At 45.6% G+C, this 18,597-nt stretch overlaps 6 protein-coding genes and 1 long non-coding RNA gene across 10 annotated transcripts; 4 read left to right on the top strand and 3 right to left on the bottom strand.

Annotated features, from left to right (window-relative positions):
• Positions 1–2: 2 nt before the first annotated feature.
• Positions 3–1,228, bottom strand: LOC117586491 (nucleoporin Nup37). Its single transcript, XM_034276589.1, has 3 exons — positions 987–1,228; positions 519–927; positions 3–461 (listed from the first exon to the last, which is right to left on the bottom strand). The coding sequence occupies exons 1-3, from the start codon at positions 1,128–1,130 to the stop codon at positions 46–48; spliced, it is 969 nt and encodes a 322-aa protein (XP_034132480.1). The 5' UTR covers positions 1,131–1,228; the 3' UTR covers positions 3–45.
• A 7-nt stretch (positions 1,229–1,235) lies between these two features.
• Positions 1,236–2,528, top strand: LOC117586495 (40S ribosomal protein S27). Of its 2 annotated transcripts, XR_004573996.1 has the most exons (4): positions 1,236–1,378; positions 1,804–2,023; positions 2,095–2,177; positions 2,254–2,528. XR_004573996.1 is itself a non-coding variant. In XM_034276591.1 (3 exons), exons 1-3 carry the CDS (start codon positions 1,373–1,375, stop codon positions 2,121–2,123), a joined length of 255 nt encoding a protein of 84 aa, XP_034132482.1. In that variant the 5' UTR covers positions 1,236–1,372; the 3' UTR covers positions 2,124–2,475. The 2 variants fall into 2 exon arrangements, 1 of the variants encoding a protein (XP_034132482.1); XM_034276591.1 differs by having other exon boundaries at positions 2,095–2,475.
• A 284-nt stretch (positions 2,529–2,812) lies between these two features.
• Positions 2,813–4,377, top strand: LOC117586489 (protein bag-of-marbles). Its single transcript, XM_034276587.1, has 3 exons — positions 2,813–3,364; positions 3,422–3,792; positions 3,861–4,377. The coding sequence occupies exons 1-3, from the start codon at positions 2,946–2,948 to the stop codon at positions 4,358–4,360; spliced, it is 1,290 nt and encodes a 429-aa protein (XP_034132478.1). The 5' UTR covers positions 2,813–2,945; the 3' UTR covers positions 4,361–4,377.
• Positions 4,378–4,579: 202 nt separating this feature from the next.
• Positions 4,580–7,473, bottom strand: LOC117586390. Its single transcript, XM_034276421.1, has 8 exons — positions 7,319–7,473; positions 7,020–7,260; positions 6,820–6,959; positions 6,457–6,767; positions 5,583–5,790; positions 5,275–5,512; positions 5,070–5,209; positions 4,580–5,016 (listed from the first exon to the last, which is right to left on the bottom strand). Exons 1-8 carry the CDS (start codon positions 7,377–7,379, stop codon positions 4,712–4,714), a joined length of 1,644 nt encoding a protein of 547 aa, XP_034132312.1. The 5' UTR covers positions 7,380–7,473; the 3' UTR covers positions 4,580–4,711.
• A 542-nt stretch (positions 7,474–8,015) lies between these two features.
• Positions 8,016–9,171, top strand: LOC117586496. The gene is made up of 3 exons (XR_004573997.1): positions 8,016–8,114; positions 8,503–8,666; positions 8,730–9,171. It is a non-coding gene; the product is annotated as an uncharacterized LOC117586496 (long non-coding RNA).
• A 41-nt stretch (positions 9,172–9,212) lies between these two features.
• LOC117586492 (protein takeout) lies at positions 9,213–10,423 on the bottom strand. The gene is made up of 4 exons (XM_034276590.1): positions 10,210–10,423; positions 9,901–10,138; positions 9,585–9,830; positions 9,213–9,523 (listed from the first exon to the last, which is right to left on the bottom strand). Exons 1-4 carry the CDS (start codon positions 10,274–10,276, stop codon positions 9,322–9,324), a joined length of 753 nt encoding a protein of 250 aa, XP_034132481.1. The 5' UTR covers positions 10,277–10,423; the 3' UTR covers positions 9,213–9,321.
• Positions 10,424–14,021: 3,598 nt separating this feature from the next.
• Positions 14,022–18,547, top strand: LOC117586677 (nucleotide exchange factor Sil1). Of its 3 annotated transcripts, none has more exons than XM_034276927.1 (3): positions 14,022–14,265; positions 14,329–15,445; positions 17,344–17,446. In XM_034276927.1, the coding sequence occupies exons 1-3, from the start codon at positions 14,130–14,132 to the stop codon at positions 17,429–17,431; spliced, it is 1,341 nt and encodes a 446-aa protein (XP_034132818.1). In that variant the 5' UTR covers positions 14,022–14,129; the 3' UTR covers positions 17,432–17,446. The 3 variants fall into 3 exon arrangements, with proteins under 3 accessions (XP_034132818.1, XP_034132819.1, XP_034132820.1); XM_034276928.1 differs by lacking the exon at positions 17,344–17,446 and adding an exon at positions 18,432–18,547 and having other exon boundaries at positions 14,023–14,265; XM_034276929.1 differs by lacking the exon at positions 17,344–17,446 and having other exon boundaries at positions 14,024–14,265; positions 14,329–15,694.
• Positions 18,548–18,597: the final 50 nt, after the last annotated feature.

Raw genomic sequence — 18,597 nt, 5'->3', positions numbered from 1 at the left:
TATTTATTTAAATTTTAAATGCAGTGTTTTTTTTTATTTTATTGGTTACTTCATTTGTACTTTCCAGAAGAGCAATTTCCTGTCCGATGCCGCACTTATGTAAGGCAGTCTCTGGTGCCAGGCCAATCCTGCGTACGTCTTCAAACCCGTTTCCAACAGCAGCACAGCAGATTTTGCAGAAAAAACTTTGAGCGTCAAACCCGGGCGGCCGATGCTGGCCAGGACCATGTCTGAGCTACCGGGCGCAAAGCGTACCACCCGACCACCGTCCTCGTGGATCTGTTTCACGTCGGCGGGCACAAATGGACGATTGAGGTCCCACGTGATGACATCGCCACCCGCCAGAGCAGAGACAAACAAGCGATTGCTCTGGGCCCAATCAGCGGACATCAGGGGAAACTTTGGGGATTCCACAGACAAAACAGTTTGCTTCTGCCTTACATTATAGAGATGGATGATGCCTGAAAGTAAGATTTAGGTAAAGACTGTCCACCAAGGAGAGCAAGATATAAATCCACCTCTCTTCTCGGCCACCAGGACCTTTTCATTGTCATCTGGATGGCTTTTAATCGACATTCCAGCCGAGGATAGGCAGAAGGTGATGACGTTGTCCGACACTGCAGCGGTGCTCCAGAACCGGCACGTAAAGTCATCGCTGACAGAGGCCAAAAACTCGCCTTCGCACACCCAGGATATGTCATTCACGTAGTCGGTGTGGCCCCGCAAGGTGTCCACCGTGTTGTACTGATTGACGTCCGTGCGAAATATCATCAGGTCCGTGCCAAGGGCAGCGCAAAACGTCACATTGTTTGGTGTGCTGTTCAGAGAAGTGTCCGGAGAGAAGGCAATGGCTTTCACGCAGCGCGAGTCGCTTTCACCTAGCTCCAAGTCCTGCAGATGATGCCACAAGAACTCGCCGTTCTCCTCCTATGGAAACCAAATTCGCTTTATTACAATTTTTAAGTAAAATGCAGTAAAAAACTTGCCGGCAATCCAACCACAAGCAAACAAATGCGTTTGTCCAGCGCCACGGCGATGAGATTGTAGGCAAAGTCATTTGCGCAGATTTCATAGCACTGAATGGACTCATTCAAGTCTATTGTGTGATCGGGTCCTGTAACAGTTCGCATTTCTTATTATTTGTATATTTTAGTGGAATAAATGCAACAATAGCCCGCGCCAAATGTGTTTACTTTGCTTTGCCACAATTTGATGCTAACGCCTTTCCGTAAAAATACCATATATACCACAATGGTGGCTTACAACACTAAATAGTAGTGGTTTTCGGTATATTTTAGTGATTTTTGTACCGAGCTAAGTTGGCTGCGAACTAGACTACTTCCTTTTCCGTGTTAGCTGTGAAAGAAAAAACATGCCGGTGGGTGCTAAATAAATCTAAAAAATGGTTTTAAACAAAGAAAACTCTCAAATGGCCAAGCAAAACCCATGCAGAGCACACCGCCAAAGTGTCTAGTGCTCAAGAAATGTGTGTTTGGAGTGAAAGTCACCGATTCCACCCCAAAAACTGTCTCGGATCAACATCTTGTGCCGTTCCGTGTATTGGTGTTGTCCCCACGCGTGCCATGCGCTCAAGAAATTGGCAAACAATTGTGAAATAATACGGATATTACGATTTCTCATGAAATTGTGTCTGTCGAAAACACAATTCGTGTCAATGCATTCAACTTAACCTAGAAAAATGGTGGCATTTGCGAAATTTTGTTGTTCTTTAAACGAATCGAATGCATTTTGTTGATGCGAGTACTGATCATATGTTTTCCTCTCCCCGCCGACTACTTTCAGCTAGCAAAAGATTTACTGCACCCTCTGCCCGCTGAGGAGAAACGCAAGCACAAGCTGAAGCGTCTGGTCCAGCACCCCAACTCCTACTTCATGGACGTGAAATGCCCTGGTTGCTACAGAATCACAACTGTGTTCAGTCATGCACAGGGCGTCGTGGTCTGCGCTGGCTGCGCCACCATTCTGTGCCAGCCAACTGGAGGACGTGCCAAGCTGACAGAAGGTGAGTCTGCCCTCTGGGCCAAGAGAGGGTCTTGCTGCATTACTAACTGCTCCTTTTGTTGTTCCTTTCAGGCTGCTCGTTCCGCAGGAAGCCACAGTAAAATGGGACTCTTGGATGAACCACAAATTATTAATTTTTTAATAAAAACTAAAACGTAAAGAATCCACACGAAAAACTCACATCCAACTCTTTTTCATTCGAAAATGTGTACCCGCCCATCGCCTTTCTAGACGCCGCCGCTGTTCCGTTCCTAAGGGATTTGTGAGGAGCGAAGCCCCTGCAAGGCGATGCACAGCACACAGCAACAACAAATAACAACAGCAGAAAGCAGCAGGAGCAGCGACAATTTTTATATTAAGTAGTTTTAAAACATTTCAACTACGAACAGGAAGGATTGACTGTGGCTGTAAAATAGAAAGAAAGCTTGTAATATACAATTTTCTGCCTTTCTATGGTTCATTGTGTGCTCTGTATATTAAAGAATTAACGATCTTGTGGTTGGTAACCGTGAAAAAGAGACTCTGATCTGTCCTGCCTGTGGTATTTGTTGTTGATTAGGATGTGAAAGCTCTTTGTTTAAATATTTGATGGCTGTCGTGTGTTGCATTTGTTGTTTGACTGTGCTCCGTGTTGCCAAGTGCGAAACGGTAAAATATTTAAACTTGAATTCTAGCGCCCATAATCGATCGAGAGCTAGTTGCCACTCGATAGTACTATCGATGACTGTCCGATCGTGGCATATATTTCTGGTATATTTTCGAGGGCTACATTGTCGACCTTGAATGCCACAGACAGCTTGGCGCGCGTCTGTCTGCCCAAAAAAAAATTCTTCGAACCCAGACAGCTTGGCACCGCGCCATTTTCGCACACAAGAACAACTCCACTCCCAACCCAAGTCGACTGAAATTTTAAAGCGCCAAAAATGTCCAACTCACAATTTGACAAGAATATGGACTGCGAGAACAAGATGCTCGAGGATAATCTCATGGAGATGGGCACCAAGCTGTGCACCCTGCTGGAATCCAATGAGAACTCGCCGGAGTCAGAGCTGGAGCCGCAGCCGCTGCCCTCGGGCAGCACAACTCACCTCGTGCTGGCCGAGTTGCAGGCCAACTTCAAAGATTTGAGTTTGGATAATGCTCCGCACTTTGAATTTCACGGCTACGGGTGCCACGCCCTAGTCAAGCGCACCCGCGACCACGAGGAGCCCATCCCGAGTGGGCGCCATCAAAAGAAGTCCAAGTCGGGTGCTGGCATGCAGCAGCAGTTGCAAAGGCAGAATCTATTCAACTGGAACCAGCTGGCGCCGATGATGCGTTCGATTGGTCTGCGTGGCGATTGGTGAGTGGCGGCCATTGATTAAGTTCCAGCAGTTTTCATGTTCTTTCTCTACCACAGCGTGGAGCGCAATGTCGTTGTGCGTTTGATGAATCTCTTCAAGTCTCTGCATGACCACATGAACCAAGATCTGGGCGTGGGGCCGGAAAACTCTCTGCCATCGGACTATGTGTTTGATCTGCCCAAGAAGATCACCATGCCTTGCAGCCTTGATCTGCACCACCAGGTGCAAGTGATTTGCACCAAGGCGGATCGCTTTCTGGCCCACCAGCGCCGCGTGCTGGAGGCAAATCGCCACTTTGACTACCGCAAGTACACGGAGTGCGACAAACTGCTCAAGGGATCGTCGACTTACTTAAAGTCCTTTAGGCAGTTCACCAGATCCCCGATCCGCCATCGTGATGGCATCTTTTTGGGCTCAGGCGCCAGGTGTAAGTGCCATGCAATCCGTCCATACAAACATCAATCCAAGGCACTGATCATCTTGCTTTCTTTTCAGCCAATGCCCTGAAGCTGGAGGACATGCTCACAAATCTGCGCGAGTGGCTGCGCGCCGCCTATCTCTGTGTGTATGTTTTTAACTGGGAAATGGACCATGAGCATCGCTACTCGCTCGCCATGTCCAAGGACCACAATGCACTCATGGACAGGGCCAAGGAGCAGGCAACCAGCGAGCTGAAGGCGGCACAGCCCAAGGAGCTCAGCGCGGAGGAAAAGCTCATCGCGCATCGCTTTAAGCTGCAAAATGTCATCGAATGTGCCGCAGAGAACGACGACTTCCTGTCTACACTGCTCAAAAATCCGGACGCCTACTTTCCAGCCGAAGCTCGGGACATATGTGCGCAACAGGAGGCAGCTGCTGGCCCAGCGGCTGAAGCTGTAGCACCACCCGTGGGCGGCTTTGATTTGCTGGACATTAGCGACTTGTTGGAGCCATCGTCGCCTCCAAAGCGTGCCACCACCACGCGTCGCTTCAAGCCGCTGTGCTTCCGCAGCTAAACAAAAGAAGAGAAAAGAAAGGAAAGGAAGGAAAGATAATCAAAAGTATAACGACGAAATGATAATCAAAAGTAAAAAGGAAAAATCTTTACAGCCCCGAATGCAAATTGGTTTGGCACTCTTCATTATAAATAACAATTATAAGCACACAATTTTTGATTTGTTTGTAGATTCGTAAGCAGAAATCACTTTGTATTTAATAAGTTGAATTTATTTGGATGGAGTTTAAACGTTTTTCGTACCAGGAACTTTTGTATATTTTCAATTTGAAACTCAATTAAATTTGTGCACATTTAACCAATCACAACTGAAAAACAATAATTATAACGAATAAGTAATTTAACAGCGGCTCTACACTATGAATAGCTCCTCGAGGGGAGTTTTGTCAAAGACTTTGTTCAGCACAGACTTGACTATGAGGCCCATGGCCTCGCCAATGCTGGGCTTCAGCTCATTGAAGATATCCTGCCAGTTCTCGTTGATCAGGATGTGCATGTTGTCGCTGAGATCCTTCTGGCCATGGAAGAGACCCTCCAGCTTGTAGCTGACATGCGAGGGATCGACCTGCATCTTGATGTCCGTCACCTCGGCGTAGGTCTGGTTGTCGCCCTTCCTTATGGGCCGCAAAGTGATGAAGGAATGAATTTTGCAGTGCTCTGTGAAGGTAAGAAATATGTAGATGAAGTTTGTTTGTTGGCTGTTGTCATACTCAGCACAATCTCGGCCCTGCCTTTGCCCACAATGGGCAGAATGAGCACCTTGCCGTCCACCGAGTAGGGTCCCTTGAAGGACAGTTCGGGCGCCTCTATGACAAACTCGATTGGCTTACTGAGATCAGTGGTGAATCCGCTACAAAACGAGGGATAAAGATGGATCATTAGATCAAGTATCAAAACATCAAGGCATCAACTTACCCCACACGCTTTGAGATGACACGTGACAGGCCCAACAGGTCTACCTCCCTGAAGCTCAGATCTATGTTGACCGGACTGTGTGGATTTCGGCCAATATTGAATTTGGTGATGTGCAGCGGATCCAATGGTATCAGTCCCAGCTCCTTGATGCCGCTCTGCGCGTAGTTTTTAAGCACATAATTCACGCCATTCATCACACACTGATCGTCCATAATGGCGCATCTCTGGATACCAGCGGCTGTGCAAACAATTTAATTAGCAAATTAACAAATAAGGCAGAGTGGAGGCGGAGTGGAGGCAGGACTCACGCAAATCAGAGGCGTGTCCGTTAACGGACATTGCCAGGCAACTGACAACAAGCAGCAGGACGAAGCTGTAATTTCCCTTCATTATGAACACCGTTGAATGCAATTGAAGACTGTATCGCTGGCCCACAGCTGTGAACAGCTTTATAGTCGGGTTTTTTTCGGGTTGTTCTCCTGGCCAGTTCCTACAACTGAACTTTTGGGTCCGAGTCTGAATTTAAATGGTATCGTTTCATATCATTTGTGATTTGTTAATGCCGCTGTAAACCGCTTTTGCGTTTTAACTGGCCGAGCATCTCACTTTAGACTGAGGGAGTGCAGTCTCGGCAGTCTGAGTGAGTTGTTATTACCGGTAGATTTATTTTACGACTCCCTTTAATGAACTACCAATTTGAACTTGATCGTGCAATGCAGGTGTGTATGTATGTAGGGGTGGGGGGGTTCCAGTTCTAGTTCCAGTTCCAGTTCCACTCCGCATGTCAATGACACTGCCCTGCCCTGCCCCGACCGCAGCTGAAATGCAAATTTTCCAAAGTGCACCTCAACATTATTCATTAAGAAGCGCCTTTGACATACTTTAATTGCGTTTAATGAATTGAGTGGCTGATAACTTGTTAACACAGGCAACACATTGTAAGTGGGGTCACCCCATACAATAAAATATTTCCCTGTAGGTCAGGAAGATCGATCTCCATGCCAATGCCACATACTTTCAGGCTGGAGTAGGAACACGTTCGACTGGGAGGGGATCAACCTTTGGTCAAATTAAGTTATTTAGTTACTTTTCCACTTATTGCAATATCGTAATCAAGAAATCTAATGATGATTGCCCGCATATGCGTGCTTAGTTGACTCCAATTATAGTATCTTCTTATTATGTACTCTCCTCCGCGGCAAAGTACTTGGCATAGGGATACTTGGAGAAGACGCGCGTGATTAGGGGCTCGTATACCGCGCTGAAGGCTTTCTCGATTGACTCCTTCGTCTCACTGAAGATGGCCGCACTGTTCTCGTTGAGGAAGGTGTTCATTGTGTCGCCCAGAGTCTTGTCACCGTTGAAAAGATTGGTAAAGTAAAAATGCTGGTCCTTTGGCTTCACGGTGTACTTCAAATCGCTGGCCTCCATATACATTTCTCCATTCTTTTCCACCGGCTTACCCGTGAAACTGATTTTGACATCCGATCCCACTGAAAAGAAGTGGAATTTAGTAGGGATCTTGGAGACACTCCTCTCTCTTACTCAATGTCATATTGCTGTAGCCGGTGCCACTTATGGGCAGTACGAGGACCTGCCCCTTGATTGCGTATTCACCCACCAGGGAGAAAACCTTGGAGCTCATCACCATCTCATGCTTTGTGGCAATTTCCTTGCCGAAACCTCTGTGCAATAAATAAATGTAAATTCTGTTGGCCTCCATTTGGAAATATCTCAGAACGTACCTCATCTTTTTGAAGCGCAAATCCTTGTTGCCATACAGTTTGTTGTTCGTGAAGGTGAGATCAATGTTCACTGGACTCCCATTGGCGCCCTGCTTGAGCACCATCTTGTCCACAATCAGTGGATCCAGCTGTATCAGGTTCAGGCTGTCATCGCCCTCGGTTGCCTTCTCGGTGATTAGTCTGTTGCAAAACTCGACAAAGCATTCGGTGTCTCCGTATTTGCATGGCTTCGGATCATCAGCTGTAGGGAATCGGGGGTGTTAGTGAGAAGCCTGCTTCCTGGTTGCATCTACTCTTACGGAAATCCGCGTGCACAGCCACTGCCAGGCTCAGGACGAGGGTAAGACCAATACGCGACATGTTGAAACTGCTTTAGAATGTGAAAACTACTGACTTTTTACCGGCATTTCGTTTACTATTTATAGTGGCGCGGCACGTCAATTGCACGACACTCCATTTCCCATACTCACCCGCTCCCATTAGTCGCAGCAAAACTGTGAGATGCAGCCTGCTGGTGCTTGCGCGGGGGATGGAACCTGTTTGGGATTGGAGCTATCAATTGCATCATTAGGTTACGCTTGGCCTGAATCCATAATTAAATGTGATGCACTATTTGTTAATTGCTCATTCTTGTTAGCTAACACTGGCAAACAGTGTTTTGTGTGTGTGTGTGTGCGTGTGTGTATTGCTTTACAAATTGCTCAACTTACTTGCGTTTAACGGGACTCCTTTGTGGCGGGCCGGTAACTTTAATTGATTTATCATTTAATCCATCAGCACACAATTTACGATTCCAACTGTGTTTATACAATTTCGCAATGTACTAGGACGCTCGGCAGTGCCGATCTACACTGATAAACGTGTTATTGAACGGCCACACAGCGTTGGGCTAGGAAAGTGGATTTGATTGTTTGAAGCTTATAATATGTGTGCTAGCTGGATTCAATTAAATATTTTCCCTACACAATGCGCAAACTGACCTGCAGATGCTGCTGGCATCGCCTTGCGTCTAGCAAAATCTGAGAGACAGAGATAGCACTAGATAAAACAGCTTGAAGTGCAGTGGAATTAATATCAACGAATGTTGGGATTACGGTCATTTTAAACAAGAATGTTAAGTATACAAATTCTATAGATTGTTATATGTTGTTGTTATATACAGAAACGCGCGAAACTGTGCTACTGTGCAATGTGCAGATCAGATCCATTTAAGTTGGCAGCGCAGACTTCTAACTGTTATAATCGAGGCCGCATGGAGTGCAAACTTTGTCAATTTTTCTTGTTAAATCAAATTACTAGTTTACGACTAAACAGCTACCTAAAGATATAATATGTATAAACGAAATGCTTTTGTTTTCAACGCTTAACGCTTTATAATACGATGATAAGCAATTATCGAAATATAAATTTAAATGCACTTGTGTAGAAGGGGCAAAGTGTTATAATTGTTATTGTCTGAAAAGAAATTGTTCGCCAATTACAGAATTAACGCGTCAATTCAATGGAAGAAAACGATTCATTGTATAACTATTTACACTGGAAACATGGAGGAGGTCCAAAAATAGCCAAATGGGACAAAAACAACGGAGTCATCATGACGCGCAGAGACGCGGCGCTCTTGCAGAATGGGAATAAAAAAGATTTAAGGTAAGCCGCAGTAACAGGTTCCGACACTATACATTTTGTTAACCAAAACGCCCCGTTTTACAGGCCAGCCTCCTTATAATGGGTATGGGAATGAGAATGGAAGCATAACTAGTTTTGCCTTGGGTGCAGTTGATTGACTCGCAAATGGAAGATTTTTATGCACTGTCCGAAGGTCAACCAGGTGTCGTGTCGTCGCCTGACGCTGATGCCCTGGACGCCCCCCTCGTTTTTACCGTTGCATACACTTGAACTTGAGAGCGAGTTTTCACTTGGAGTGGACACGAGTGGACTGCAGGCGATCTTTGCTGCTTTTGTCATGCAAATGGCGGGCACCGCCGTCACGTGAGGCGATTGCTAATCAGTTGCCAAAATCGAATGCGACAATTGTGCGGAAATGATCAGAGCCCCCCCCGGCGCAGCAAAGCACAGGTAATAACCGGTTTTTCATATACAATTTTGTTTATTCTATCGTTTTGTTCTTTATAATAAGTAAATAACCTAGCAAATATGATAATGATGATGATATGGTGGTGCCATTGTCATTGGCTGCACGCTTCATAAAAAAATGTCTGTGAGGGGGGTGGGGGGGAAATACTCGTACACTTATGCTGCTGCCTTAGGGTTAATGTTAATGACTAAGACACTCTGTTCTTTATCAGTTCTCCAGGTACAGATCCTCGTAGGGGAAGCGCTTGAACAGATTGGTGAGAACGCTCTTCATGATCTCCGCAATGGCCAAATGAATAGAAGGATGCAGCTCGCTCCAGACCTCGACCCAGTTTTCGTTGAGGAACTGATTCAGATTGGCACCCAGCGCCTGGTCTCCGTTAAAGAGGTTAGTCAGCTTGATGTTCATTCTGGAAGAAACCCATAAATCATATAGAAAGCTGCCTGCAACTGGAACTGAATCGCTGTTACCTCTGTGGCTCCACGAGCACCTTGAGCTTGTCCACGCTCAGATAGGTGCGTCCGTCGCGCACCTGCGTGCCAGGCTTGAACTTAACTGAGAACTTGGGCGAATGCAGGGTGATCTCTGCATCACCGTCGCCGCGGATGGGCAGGATCAGTATACGTCCGTCAGCTGTGTACTTGCCGCGCAGCACAATCTTCGGTATGCTGCCGTACATCTCGAACTTGCTGGTGGCGGGATCTGCACCAAAACCACTGCAACACAATCAATTGGGTTAGTCCTGCATCACTGTATGTCCTTTTGTACACTTTTATTTCCACTTACACAGCATTATCGAACTTCACGCCGGACAGGCCCTCCACATTGACGTCTTTAAAGTTGAGCTTGAGGCTGAGGGAGCCCGTGCGACCGTCTGAAATATCAAAGCGCTTCACCAGGAACGGCTCGACCTGCGGGAAGCCGGCTGCGGGATAGCCCGTCTTGGCATACTGGCGCACCACATGGTGGGAGGTGTTGATGATGCACTTTGTGTCGCCAACGTGACAGCGTTGCAGATCGGGAGCTGCAATTGGGGATAGGATAGGCCAGGAATTAGTCTGCAAAAAGAGTGTATCCCGGATGGGGAGAACTCACGAAAACTGGAAGCACCACTGGCCAGGCACACTAGCAGGGAAAAAAAGCACAGCTGGAGCAGCAACATGCTGAAGGAGGAACTCTGATCAACGGATGGCTACGAATACGAATTCTACTACGACCACGACTACGACTGAGCGACGCGTTCTCGATTATTTTTGGCGAACTCCCGACCAAGTTCAATGCTAAACTGTAAATTGGCTCGGGACAGACGCAAGCATTTATAAAATTTTGCTCGCGCTGGCTGCGGCGACGGGACGGACCCCAGAGCCGGGCCAAAACGAAGACAACCAGACGGGCAGCAAAGTGGAGGTGGAGGGGTACACTTTATAGTTTATTCATTCTTGACTTGTCTTGCCTGTTATTGTTGCTGTTGCTTTTTTGTTGTCTCTCTTTTTGTCTGTGGCTTCTCCTCATCATCATCACCATCATAGGATGGATGCCAGTTGATAGGCTACACATATCGAGAATTCGCAGTCAGCCCCGCACAATATTATTAATTAATATTGTTAACATGTGCCCGCAGCAGCAGCAGCAGCAGCAGCAGCAGCAGCAGCAGCAGCAGCAGCAACAACAGCAACAATCAAAAGTGATTCTATAAATTTTAATGCTCAAACTGCCGCCAGCCAGTTTTTGGACAGCGGGACAATTGGACGGGAAAGAGCTTTAATTCCTTTTATCGTATACTTTTTATGGAACTATAAGTCGTAGAGCAGGCAGCCAGCCACCCGCTCGCTCGCTACCCCCCAACACTCCTCCAATACAATGTGAAATTGAACCTGTCCGTCTAGCCTGGTCTGTCGATCGTTGGGTTGGCTGTTCGTTCGGCTTTGTTCGCGCTTTAATGAAGTGCAAATAATATTTATAAATTATCTGCAGCCAGTCCAGGGATGTACATACATACATATATCATCTATCTGCTGTTTTCTGTTTGAGATCGGCGATCGAGGATTAGAATATATTCGGGGATTACCAAAGCGAATGTCAAATAAAAAGTGAAAAAGTGTTAAGTGGCGGCAGGTCAGGCGAAGCAGAGGTAAAATAGTGATCAAAGGTTAAAGATCAAACATGAATAATCTTGTGGGTAAGCTAGTCTAATCTTCATAATTAATTATAATTAATCATCTTCACTTCTAGATTGTACCATCCGTCTGTTGCATTTGCCAAATTCTACAGAAGACCTCGAAGATGATTGCAAAGAATTTCCGAATGAAGAGACAAATTGATCTTTTTATATGTATTTTCGGCAACAGCTCAATTCCGAGCATAAACCAATTAGACATCATAAGTCAAAAGAGCAACGATAGGCGACAACAAACTGGTTTGCCCCCTTAATGGCGTTTCGCTGTTCAAACAGGCCCAAACCGGCAGCACGGACAGGGAGGGATTCTAATCCAATCCCACCCGACCCGACCACTTGCCAAATGGTAGTTAAAGTCTTCGAGCGTTCGTCATCGACAAATTAGCATATTCGATGCGGTGCGGTGTGCTTTGCTTTATATACTATAATACTTATACGTAAACCGGCATTCTGTTTATTTACCCATCCAATTGGCGCCAGGTGACTTCACATATTCAAAATTTATTCATTCTTTTGGCAATTTTCAGCTATGTTTACAGAGGCAATTCCTAGACGCTGGCGTAGACAGCGCATTACAGCGGCTGCCGGTTGCGCCGCTTTAAATAATAATATGAAAATATTTAAATGCTCAAACAACAAACAAACACGCGTTGTTTTTATACCCGGTACTCGAAAAGTAAATAGGGTATTTTGTATTTGTGCACAAAGTGAATGTATGTAACACACAGAAGGAAGCGTTTCCGACCCCACAAAGTATATATATTCTTGATCAGCATCAATAGCCGGGTCGATTGAGCCATATCTGTCTGTCCGTCCGTCTTTCCGTCCGTCCGTCCGTTTTGTTGAGCGCCTGGATCTCAGAGACCATAAAAGCCAGAGCCACCAAATTTTGCATCCAGACTTCTGTATTCTCACACTGAAACAAGTGTATTTCAAAAATAAGCCCCGCCCCCTTCCGCCCTGCTTAAGGGCGAAAACCTCCCAAAGCTACAATTTTGAAAAGAAAAAAAAACTAAAAACGCCATTCCCTAGGGAATAACCATATCTATCAGATCACTAAAATGGGATCCGACTGGACCATTATTATAGCCACTATGAAGAAATAAATATGCAGGGGCTAAACCCACCCCGCCCCGCAGCGTTTATTTTTTTTCACATTCTCTCATTCACACTCTGCTCCGCGCAGACACGTCTCTGCCTCTGCCGCGTCTCTGCCGATTCTCTGCCCTGACTCTGCAGTGTGTGGGTCTAGGGAAGGGGTGCGAGCTAAAGTAGATGTAGATGACAGATGAAGAAAAAATGTAAAATTTAACAAAACACCGCTAAGATGCAGATGTAATACTGAGTGCGGGGTATAAAAGTTGTGACGCGTAAGAAGCGTCTCACACATCCCTTCTCGTTAATATTTGTGCGTGACTATTTGCATTTATTTACATGTCAATTAACTGACAATAGCTCTCAAGTATGTATGTGTCTCAATATTCGATTGTCTCGAGTATCTGGTCTGGTCTGGATGATGATGTAAATCATGATTCTGCAAAAATGTTCCAGAAATCTTAACTTGATTGTAACTCCGCCTTGAGTTGCTGGACTACCTCTAATGGATTTACGATGCTTTGATTATGTTAGATTCTTTTAATGAAAATTATTACACATTAATTGTTTAAATTACGTATTTTGAGGAGAAACAAGATTTTCCATTGATAAATTTTGTTTGAATTCGAACTGTTTCGCCATTTATAGGTATATGGTCACATTGAATTGAGCAGTGTTGGCTAATTCCTTACTTTCACTCCCTTCCATTGTGGTGAAAACGATTCTTTTATGTGGGTTTAACTTACGATATATTTTGACAGGAGAGAATTTCCCTGACCGTTTAGACACAGGAGAGGATTTCCGGCGTGTAATTTACCTGGCGCCACTGTAATTTTTGTGACGTATTTACCTCTTGTCGACACCTTCATTTTTGGAACAAACTTCGCACCATGAAAGCTTATTTGCTTTGCGAAGGGAATTTGAGCAACTAATGGACAACTAATAAAAACTAAATATCAAACAAATAAAATATATTAATATTGGAGTGAAAAATATATAGTATATATAATTTATTTATTTATTTTCAATTAAGAATTAACTGCTAAGTATGGAATAAGAATAAATATAAAAAATTAATATCAGTACAGAAAGATCAAATTTACAAATTTGCTAAAATAAGGTTCAAATATTTATAATTTATAATTATTGCATAAAATTTGGATATGGTAGAAATCCATTTCATACCCGGCCATGCCAACATCCCTCAGAACACGGCAGTAGACACAGCAGCCAAAGAAGCACACAGACTGGGAAAATACACAGTCGATATGTGAGATACACCAAATACTAAATGAAGAATGGGAGAGAGAGTATGCCGACTTTGCCAGCGTTAAACGCAGAGTATACTGCTCCCCTTTGCCCTCTACCTCAACAAAACCATGGTTCCTAAATAGAAATAAGCTAATAGCCATTGACGCTAAAAGGATCAACAGACCGTGTTGCTGGTTCATTAATGATACGAAATCAAAATTTTAAATTTTTAACCGTCACCACGCTCTCACCTCTCTCTCTAATATTGTCAGCCTGCTATCGATATTTCGTAACTATCGTGTGGTATGGTCGATTGTCGCACATCTCGTTGTTGTTGTTTTGCAGCATTTGTGGTACTTGCGATACTATCGATAACGCATCGCATATAATAATCCACATCAGGTTTAACTTTTTTTAAATTCTTGTGAAACAAATAAATGATTTGGTGAAATACCTAAAAGAACCAGTCTTAGACAGAGCAGACAACTACACCATGAATGGAAAGCAGTTAGTTTTGGTTCTAGCAACCGTCCTGGCGCTGGGCAGCCTACAAGTGGCGGCGACAGAAACAAGCGACAACAAAACCGGGGAGTTTGTGGCCACTAGGGACTGGCAAGTGATCAGCGAAGGTATGTGGGGTATTACGTGTCCTACGCCGACACATTACTAATTCAAGAAGCATTGTCTTGCAGGTCAGGCCATACCAAAGGGCTTGCACGTACGCATTAATTTGCAGACCGGCCTGAAAGAGGCCAAGCTGCTAGACGAGAGTGAACGTGGCACAGCGCTGCAGAGCCAGACGGAGGAGAGTGACAGTGAACCGATGGCCCTGGACTACAAGAAAGATGTTGCTGAGGCGGCGCAGCGCCACGCCAAAGAGTACGTGGAGTTGCGCAAGGCCTACAAGGAGTTCCAGAAGAATTTTCGCACCGATGGCGAGCTGATTGTCCAACTTATTGGACAGTACCGAAACTTCAGCAAGAAGCCCCTAGAGTCTGAGCTGAAGACCAAGCTGGACGCGCTGGAAAATCTCGAGTTTTTGCTTCACCAAATCGACAATGCCCTGGTGTTCATCGACAACGGCGGACTGGATGACGTGTTGCTGCCCATCGTGGTCAACGACACGAACACGGCGCTCAGAGTCTCCGCTATGCGTGTGCTGGGCTCCCTGACGAGCAACAATCCCAAGGCGCAGATCAAGGTGTTTGAGAAGAGCTTCGGATCGTATCTGTCCCAAATACTTATGAGCTCTACAAGCTCGGCGGAGATCTCCTCGGCGTTGCATGCCTTTGGGGCGCTGCTGCGAAAGTTTCCGCTAGCCCAAACGCGAGTCCTCTCCACATCGGGCACACAGGCGCTGATTCGTGTGCTTCGCAGCCCGGACATGGAACTGCGCAGCAAGGGCAAGGTGGTGACGCTCATCAGTGATTTGGTGCTGGAGAAGCGTTCGGTGCTGGAAGGCAGTAAAGACACGACGGATGCTGCTTCGTCCTTCGCTCAATATGTGCTCATCGAGTTTGAGTCTTGGCTGGAGACGCAGGGCTACTGCACAGCATTGGATGATGTGCTAGCGAAGGACTTTCTGCACTTGCTGGACCAGCCCGAACTGGTGGAGCAGTTCTCCACGGCCATCTGGACCACGCAGAGTATGTGCCACGTCGTGTGGTCGCAAAGCTCGGCCCTGCGGCATGCCCTGCTCACGATCCGCAATAGATATGCCAATAGCAAGGATGAGTATCGTCTGGAGGTGTCACAGGCACTGGACAATATCTGCAAGAGACTCTACGACAAGCCGAAGCACACAGAACTGTAGGTGGACAGACAACATTCTCAGAAACGTAGCCAATTTTAGTTGTATGTATTTAAGTCTATATTTATTTAAGTTGATTTGAATGCAATTCGAACGCCAAATCGTAGGTCTCCAAATATGTTTAGGTTAAGTCTGAGGATACTTTTGTTACACACACATACACACAGTTGCCAAGTACTTGTGATGCGCACAGAATGCTCTTGATGTGAATATAGAACTGGTCATAAAGTTCGAGATTTCAAGATCCATTAGGCAGCCCAATCAACGCGACAGTCCAGGTCAACCCCCTGTCAACTAATCGACTTTCCCCTTATAGTAAAAACTTCCTTCAAGACCCCCCCACACCCCACTTAAAGGCGTACCTAATCGACCTGCTCATAAAGTAAGTCAACAGTATGGCCTGCCAGGGTGGCGGCAAGAAAACCAAAAACCCACTGAAAGCATGTCCCAAAAAACTACTTGAAAGGAACTACACGAAACTGTACAGGAAAGCCACTTTTAAAAGGGAAGGGCGAAAGGGATTGTGAGAGAGTGCAATTATGTGCCGCCTGCGACGTCCAGCTCCAAGAATTACAGCAATTAACGGGGCATCCACATGCAAATGCAATGTCACTGAGCTGAGTCACGAAACGGCAACTGGAGGGAAAATGGCGAGAGAGAGAGAGAGAGTGAGGGAGAACCGGCACCTAGGGAGAGCATGAATGCCGGCAGTGTTGGGACGCCACTTGCTTCGGTTGTCATGGCAAAAATGCAAGGTAAACAGAGAGAAAGAGAGTGAGAGAGAGTCTTGCACACACGATAAGGTGGAAGGGGATGGTAAAGCCCCGCCAACCACTCGAGCATAACGAAAGCCCAAGTGAACAACTGAGAATTGAATGAGCAAGTTGAGCAGGTGCGAGAGCCTGGACTCTACAAAGGTGGTAGGGCCATAGGGTGAGTGCTTATGTGCCACTGCGATCATTACGATCATTTGCTACTTGTTTGTGGAGCATGGAATACCTCACACCTCACCAACTTGTATCCCGTGGCTGCCACTTTGCCATCAATTTGGCCGTTGATTGAGATGAGCTGGGGCGCGTGCGCCATGGAGTGATTCTAGTTACTCCGTCGCACTTCGCCCGTCCCGTCGTCTTCGTTGCTGCTTTCCGTTTCTTTTGTGCTTCTTTTTGTGGTGTGTTGTGTGTGGATGGATGGCAAAGAGGAGCTTAAATCGAAACGCTTGACGAGTGATGTGGAAACATTTTCAACGCAACAACAACACAAACAGCACGGACGTACCGAGAGAGTGGCTTCCACTCACCACCATCATTCGGGAAACGGCACTCGGTACTCACATGTGTGTGCATAAACTTACATACATACATGTGTATGTATGTGTGAGCATAAGTCCGAACGGAACGCAACGCACACCGGCTGGCTGGCTGGCTTCACTTTACAGGCTGTTGCTGTTGCTGTTGCTGCTACTCTTTCTGTTTGCCTCGCCTGGTTGTTAGGGCCATCCAGTGCTCGGCTCATTCCCTGCTTGTGGCAACATTATGGAAAATCAGTTTGTGTTTGGATCGTGATGAGCTCGTGCGGCGCGACGGAGTGGTAGCAAAGTGCTTCGCCTGGATAAATCTCTTAACTTTAATACAAACTCTAAACTCCAACTCTGTGCAGTGTGTGCCCATAATGGCAGTGAAAAGATGAAGCATTTATTTATACTGCTAAAAGGAGTAATGCATTAAGGATAAAGTGATTCCCCTATTTAAAAGATATATTTATCTGTGACTTGTGCAAAAAGGTTATTAGTGAAGGAAGAAGCAAACATTCCAGAAACTTATTTCAAATAATTCTACTACGCATCCTTCCCACTGAGCTGAAGAGTTTTCTGATTTCTTACCTTTTTTTTATTCAGAAACTTGCTAAAATTCCCAAAAAACTGTTCCTTGAAGCGGGCCCTTTCCACTGGACAACATAGAATGGAACTGACACACCTTCTCTGAGCGTAATTCGAAACAAATATATTTTTAAATCTTCAAACAAATTTGTACAAAACAAACAAAAAAACGGATTTTATTCCCTTAAATTTGCTTTGCCCAATGCCTCATCTCCATTAAGTTCCTCGAACTACAAATCAGGGGCGGCGAAAACTCGTCGCTTGTGGAATGAATATTGGAAAATGTAAACGTTTTTCCACAGGTGAATGACTTTTTTGTGCGCTTCCGCGAGTTTCCGGTCAAAAAACCGTTTTCATTTTCGCTTCCAATAGCCAACGGCGAACGGCGAACGGCCAACGTCCAACCGGCCAGTGGCTGATTTGTATGCAAATGTTTGTCTGCGCCCCCTTGCAGCCATTCATTCCGTGCAGCACCACCCCACCACCCCACCACCACACCATACGCTCACACTTTCCCCAAAGTGCCCACCCTGCCTGTGGCATGCCATAAATCCTGGCCATAAGGAAGCTACTTTAGCAGGGGGACAGACAGGCTAAAGTGGCGCCTGAAATTCTTGTACGATTGTGGACGGAACGGAACGGAACGGAACCAAGGAAACAACTACAAAAAACTATTTAACAGGCGGTTGGGTTGGTTGTTATTGTTATTGTTGTTGTTGTTGTGCTTGGTGGATGGTTGGCAAAATGCCGCCAATTCCGTTGGTGGCAACAACTAAGGCAATGTGGCAACCGACCCCCACGACTCTGAGCTGAGGTGACATGTGTGCGACATTTGTGCCACAAGCAAAAAAAGACAAAGCGGAGCTTGAAGAAGGAGACCCCCCTCAACGCTTCGTATGCTTAAGATGAAGAATAACTGCGAGGAGGGAGGCTCTCGGGTTGGGCTAATGTTCCAGTTGCTTTGGTTTCTGTGCCAAAGTGTTTTTCGTCTATCTAATAATCTTGTAATAATCTAGAAGACTGTTGTGCAGATTCTGGTTACACCTACACCTCCTTCCCCATGTGGAATGATACTCAACCATTTCCCCCCTTTCCGCTATTTACAGAGCACACAACAAAAGAAAACCTCACCATAAATTCCATTAGAGAACGTTTATGTAGAACATCGCAGATAATAAGCTAATTTATAGGTGTCAGAAAAAAGGGAAATATAAACTGCAATAAATAAGAAACTTAAATTATGGCAAGTGCAAAGGAATTGCAAGAAGTGCA

Source organism: Drosophila guanche, unplaced genomic scaffold (genome assembly GCF_900245975.1).
Source record: "Drosophila guanche unplaced genomic scaffold, DGUA_6, whole genome shotgun sequence".
Classification (NCBI taxonomy): Eukaryota; Metazoa; Arthropoda; class Insecta; order Diptera; family Drosophilidae; genus Drosophila; species Drosophila guanche.
The sequence above is the reverse complement of the archived record's forward strand: the minus strand, read 5'-3'. Positions and strand labels throughout refer to the sequence as shown.

Excerpts from the sequence above, each read along its gene's own strand:
- LOC117586492 (XM_034276590.1), bottom strand. The coding sequence starts at position 10,276 with ATGTTGCTGCTCCAGCTGTGCTTTTTTTCCCTGCTAGTGTGCCTGGCC. Across the intron at positions 10,139-10,209 it reads CAGTGGTGCTTCCAGTTTTC|CTCCCGATCTGCAACGCTGT; the intron begins GTGAGTTCTCCC and ends CCCCAATTGCAG. Across the intron at positions 9,524-9,584 it reads GTGCTCGTGGAGCCACAGAG|AATGAACATCAAGCTGACTA; the intron begins GTAACAGCGATT and ends GGTTTCTTCCAG.
- LOC117586390 (XM_034276421.1), bottom strand. The coding sequence starts at position 7,379 with ATGTCGCGTATTGGTCTTACCCTCGTCCTGAGCCTGGCAGTGGCTGTG. Across the intron at positions 5,791-6,456 it reads TTGCCGCGGAGGAGAGTACA|ACTCGGACCCAAAAGTTCAG; the intron begins TAATAAGAAGAT and ends ATTTAAATTCAG. Across the intron at positions 5,513-5,582 it reads CGGACACGCCTCTGATTTGC|CCGCTGGTATCCAGAGATGC; the intron begins GTGAGTCCTGCC and ends TTGTTTGCACAG.
- LOC117586489 (XM_034276587.1), top strand. The coding sequence starts at position 2,946 with ATGTCCAACTCACAATTTGACAAGAATATGGACTGCGAGAACAAGATG. Across the intron at positions 3,365-3,421 it reads ATTGGTCTGCGTGGCGATTG|CGTGGAGCGCAATGTCGTTG; the intron begins GTGAGTGGCGGC and ends TCTCTACCACAG. Across the intron at positions 3,793-3,860 it reads TTTGGGCTCAGGCGCCAGGT|CCAATGCCCTGAAGCTGGAG; the intron begins GTAAGTGCCATG and ends CTTTCTTTTCAG.
- LOC117586677 (XM_034276927.1), top strand. The coding sequence starts at position 14,130 with ATGAATGGAAAGCAGTTAGTTTTGGTTCTAGCAACCGTCCTGGCGCTG. Across the intron at positions 14,266-14,328 it reads CTGGCAAGTGATCAGCGAAG|GTCAGGCCATACCAAAGGGC; the intron begins GTATGTGGGGTA and ends ATTGTCTTGCAG. Across the intron at positions 15,446-17,343 it reads AAGCCGAAGCACACAGAACT|AAACTTGCTAAAATTCCCAA; the intron begins GTAGGTGGACAG and ends TTTTTTATTCAG.
- LOC117586491 (XM_034276589.1), bottom strand. The coding sequence starts at position 1,130 with ATGCGAACTGTTACAGGACCCGATCACACAATAGACTTGAATGAGTCC. Across the intron at positions 928-986 it reads TGCTTGTGGTTGGATTGCCG|GAGGAGAACGGCGAGTTCTT; the intron begins GCAAGTTTTTTA and ends TGGTTTCCATAG. Across the intron at positions 462-518 it reads CCTGGTGGCCGAGAAGAGAG|GCATCATCCATCTCTATAAT; the intron begins GTGGATTTATAT and ends TCTTACTTTCAG.
- LOC117586495 (XM_034276591.1), top strand. Across the intron at positions 2,024-2,094 it reads ACGTGCCAAGCTGACAGAAG|GCTGCTCGTTCCGCAGGAAG; the intron begins GTGAGTCTGCCC and ends TGTTCCTTTCAG.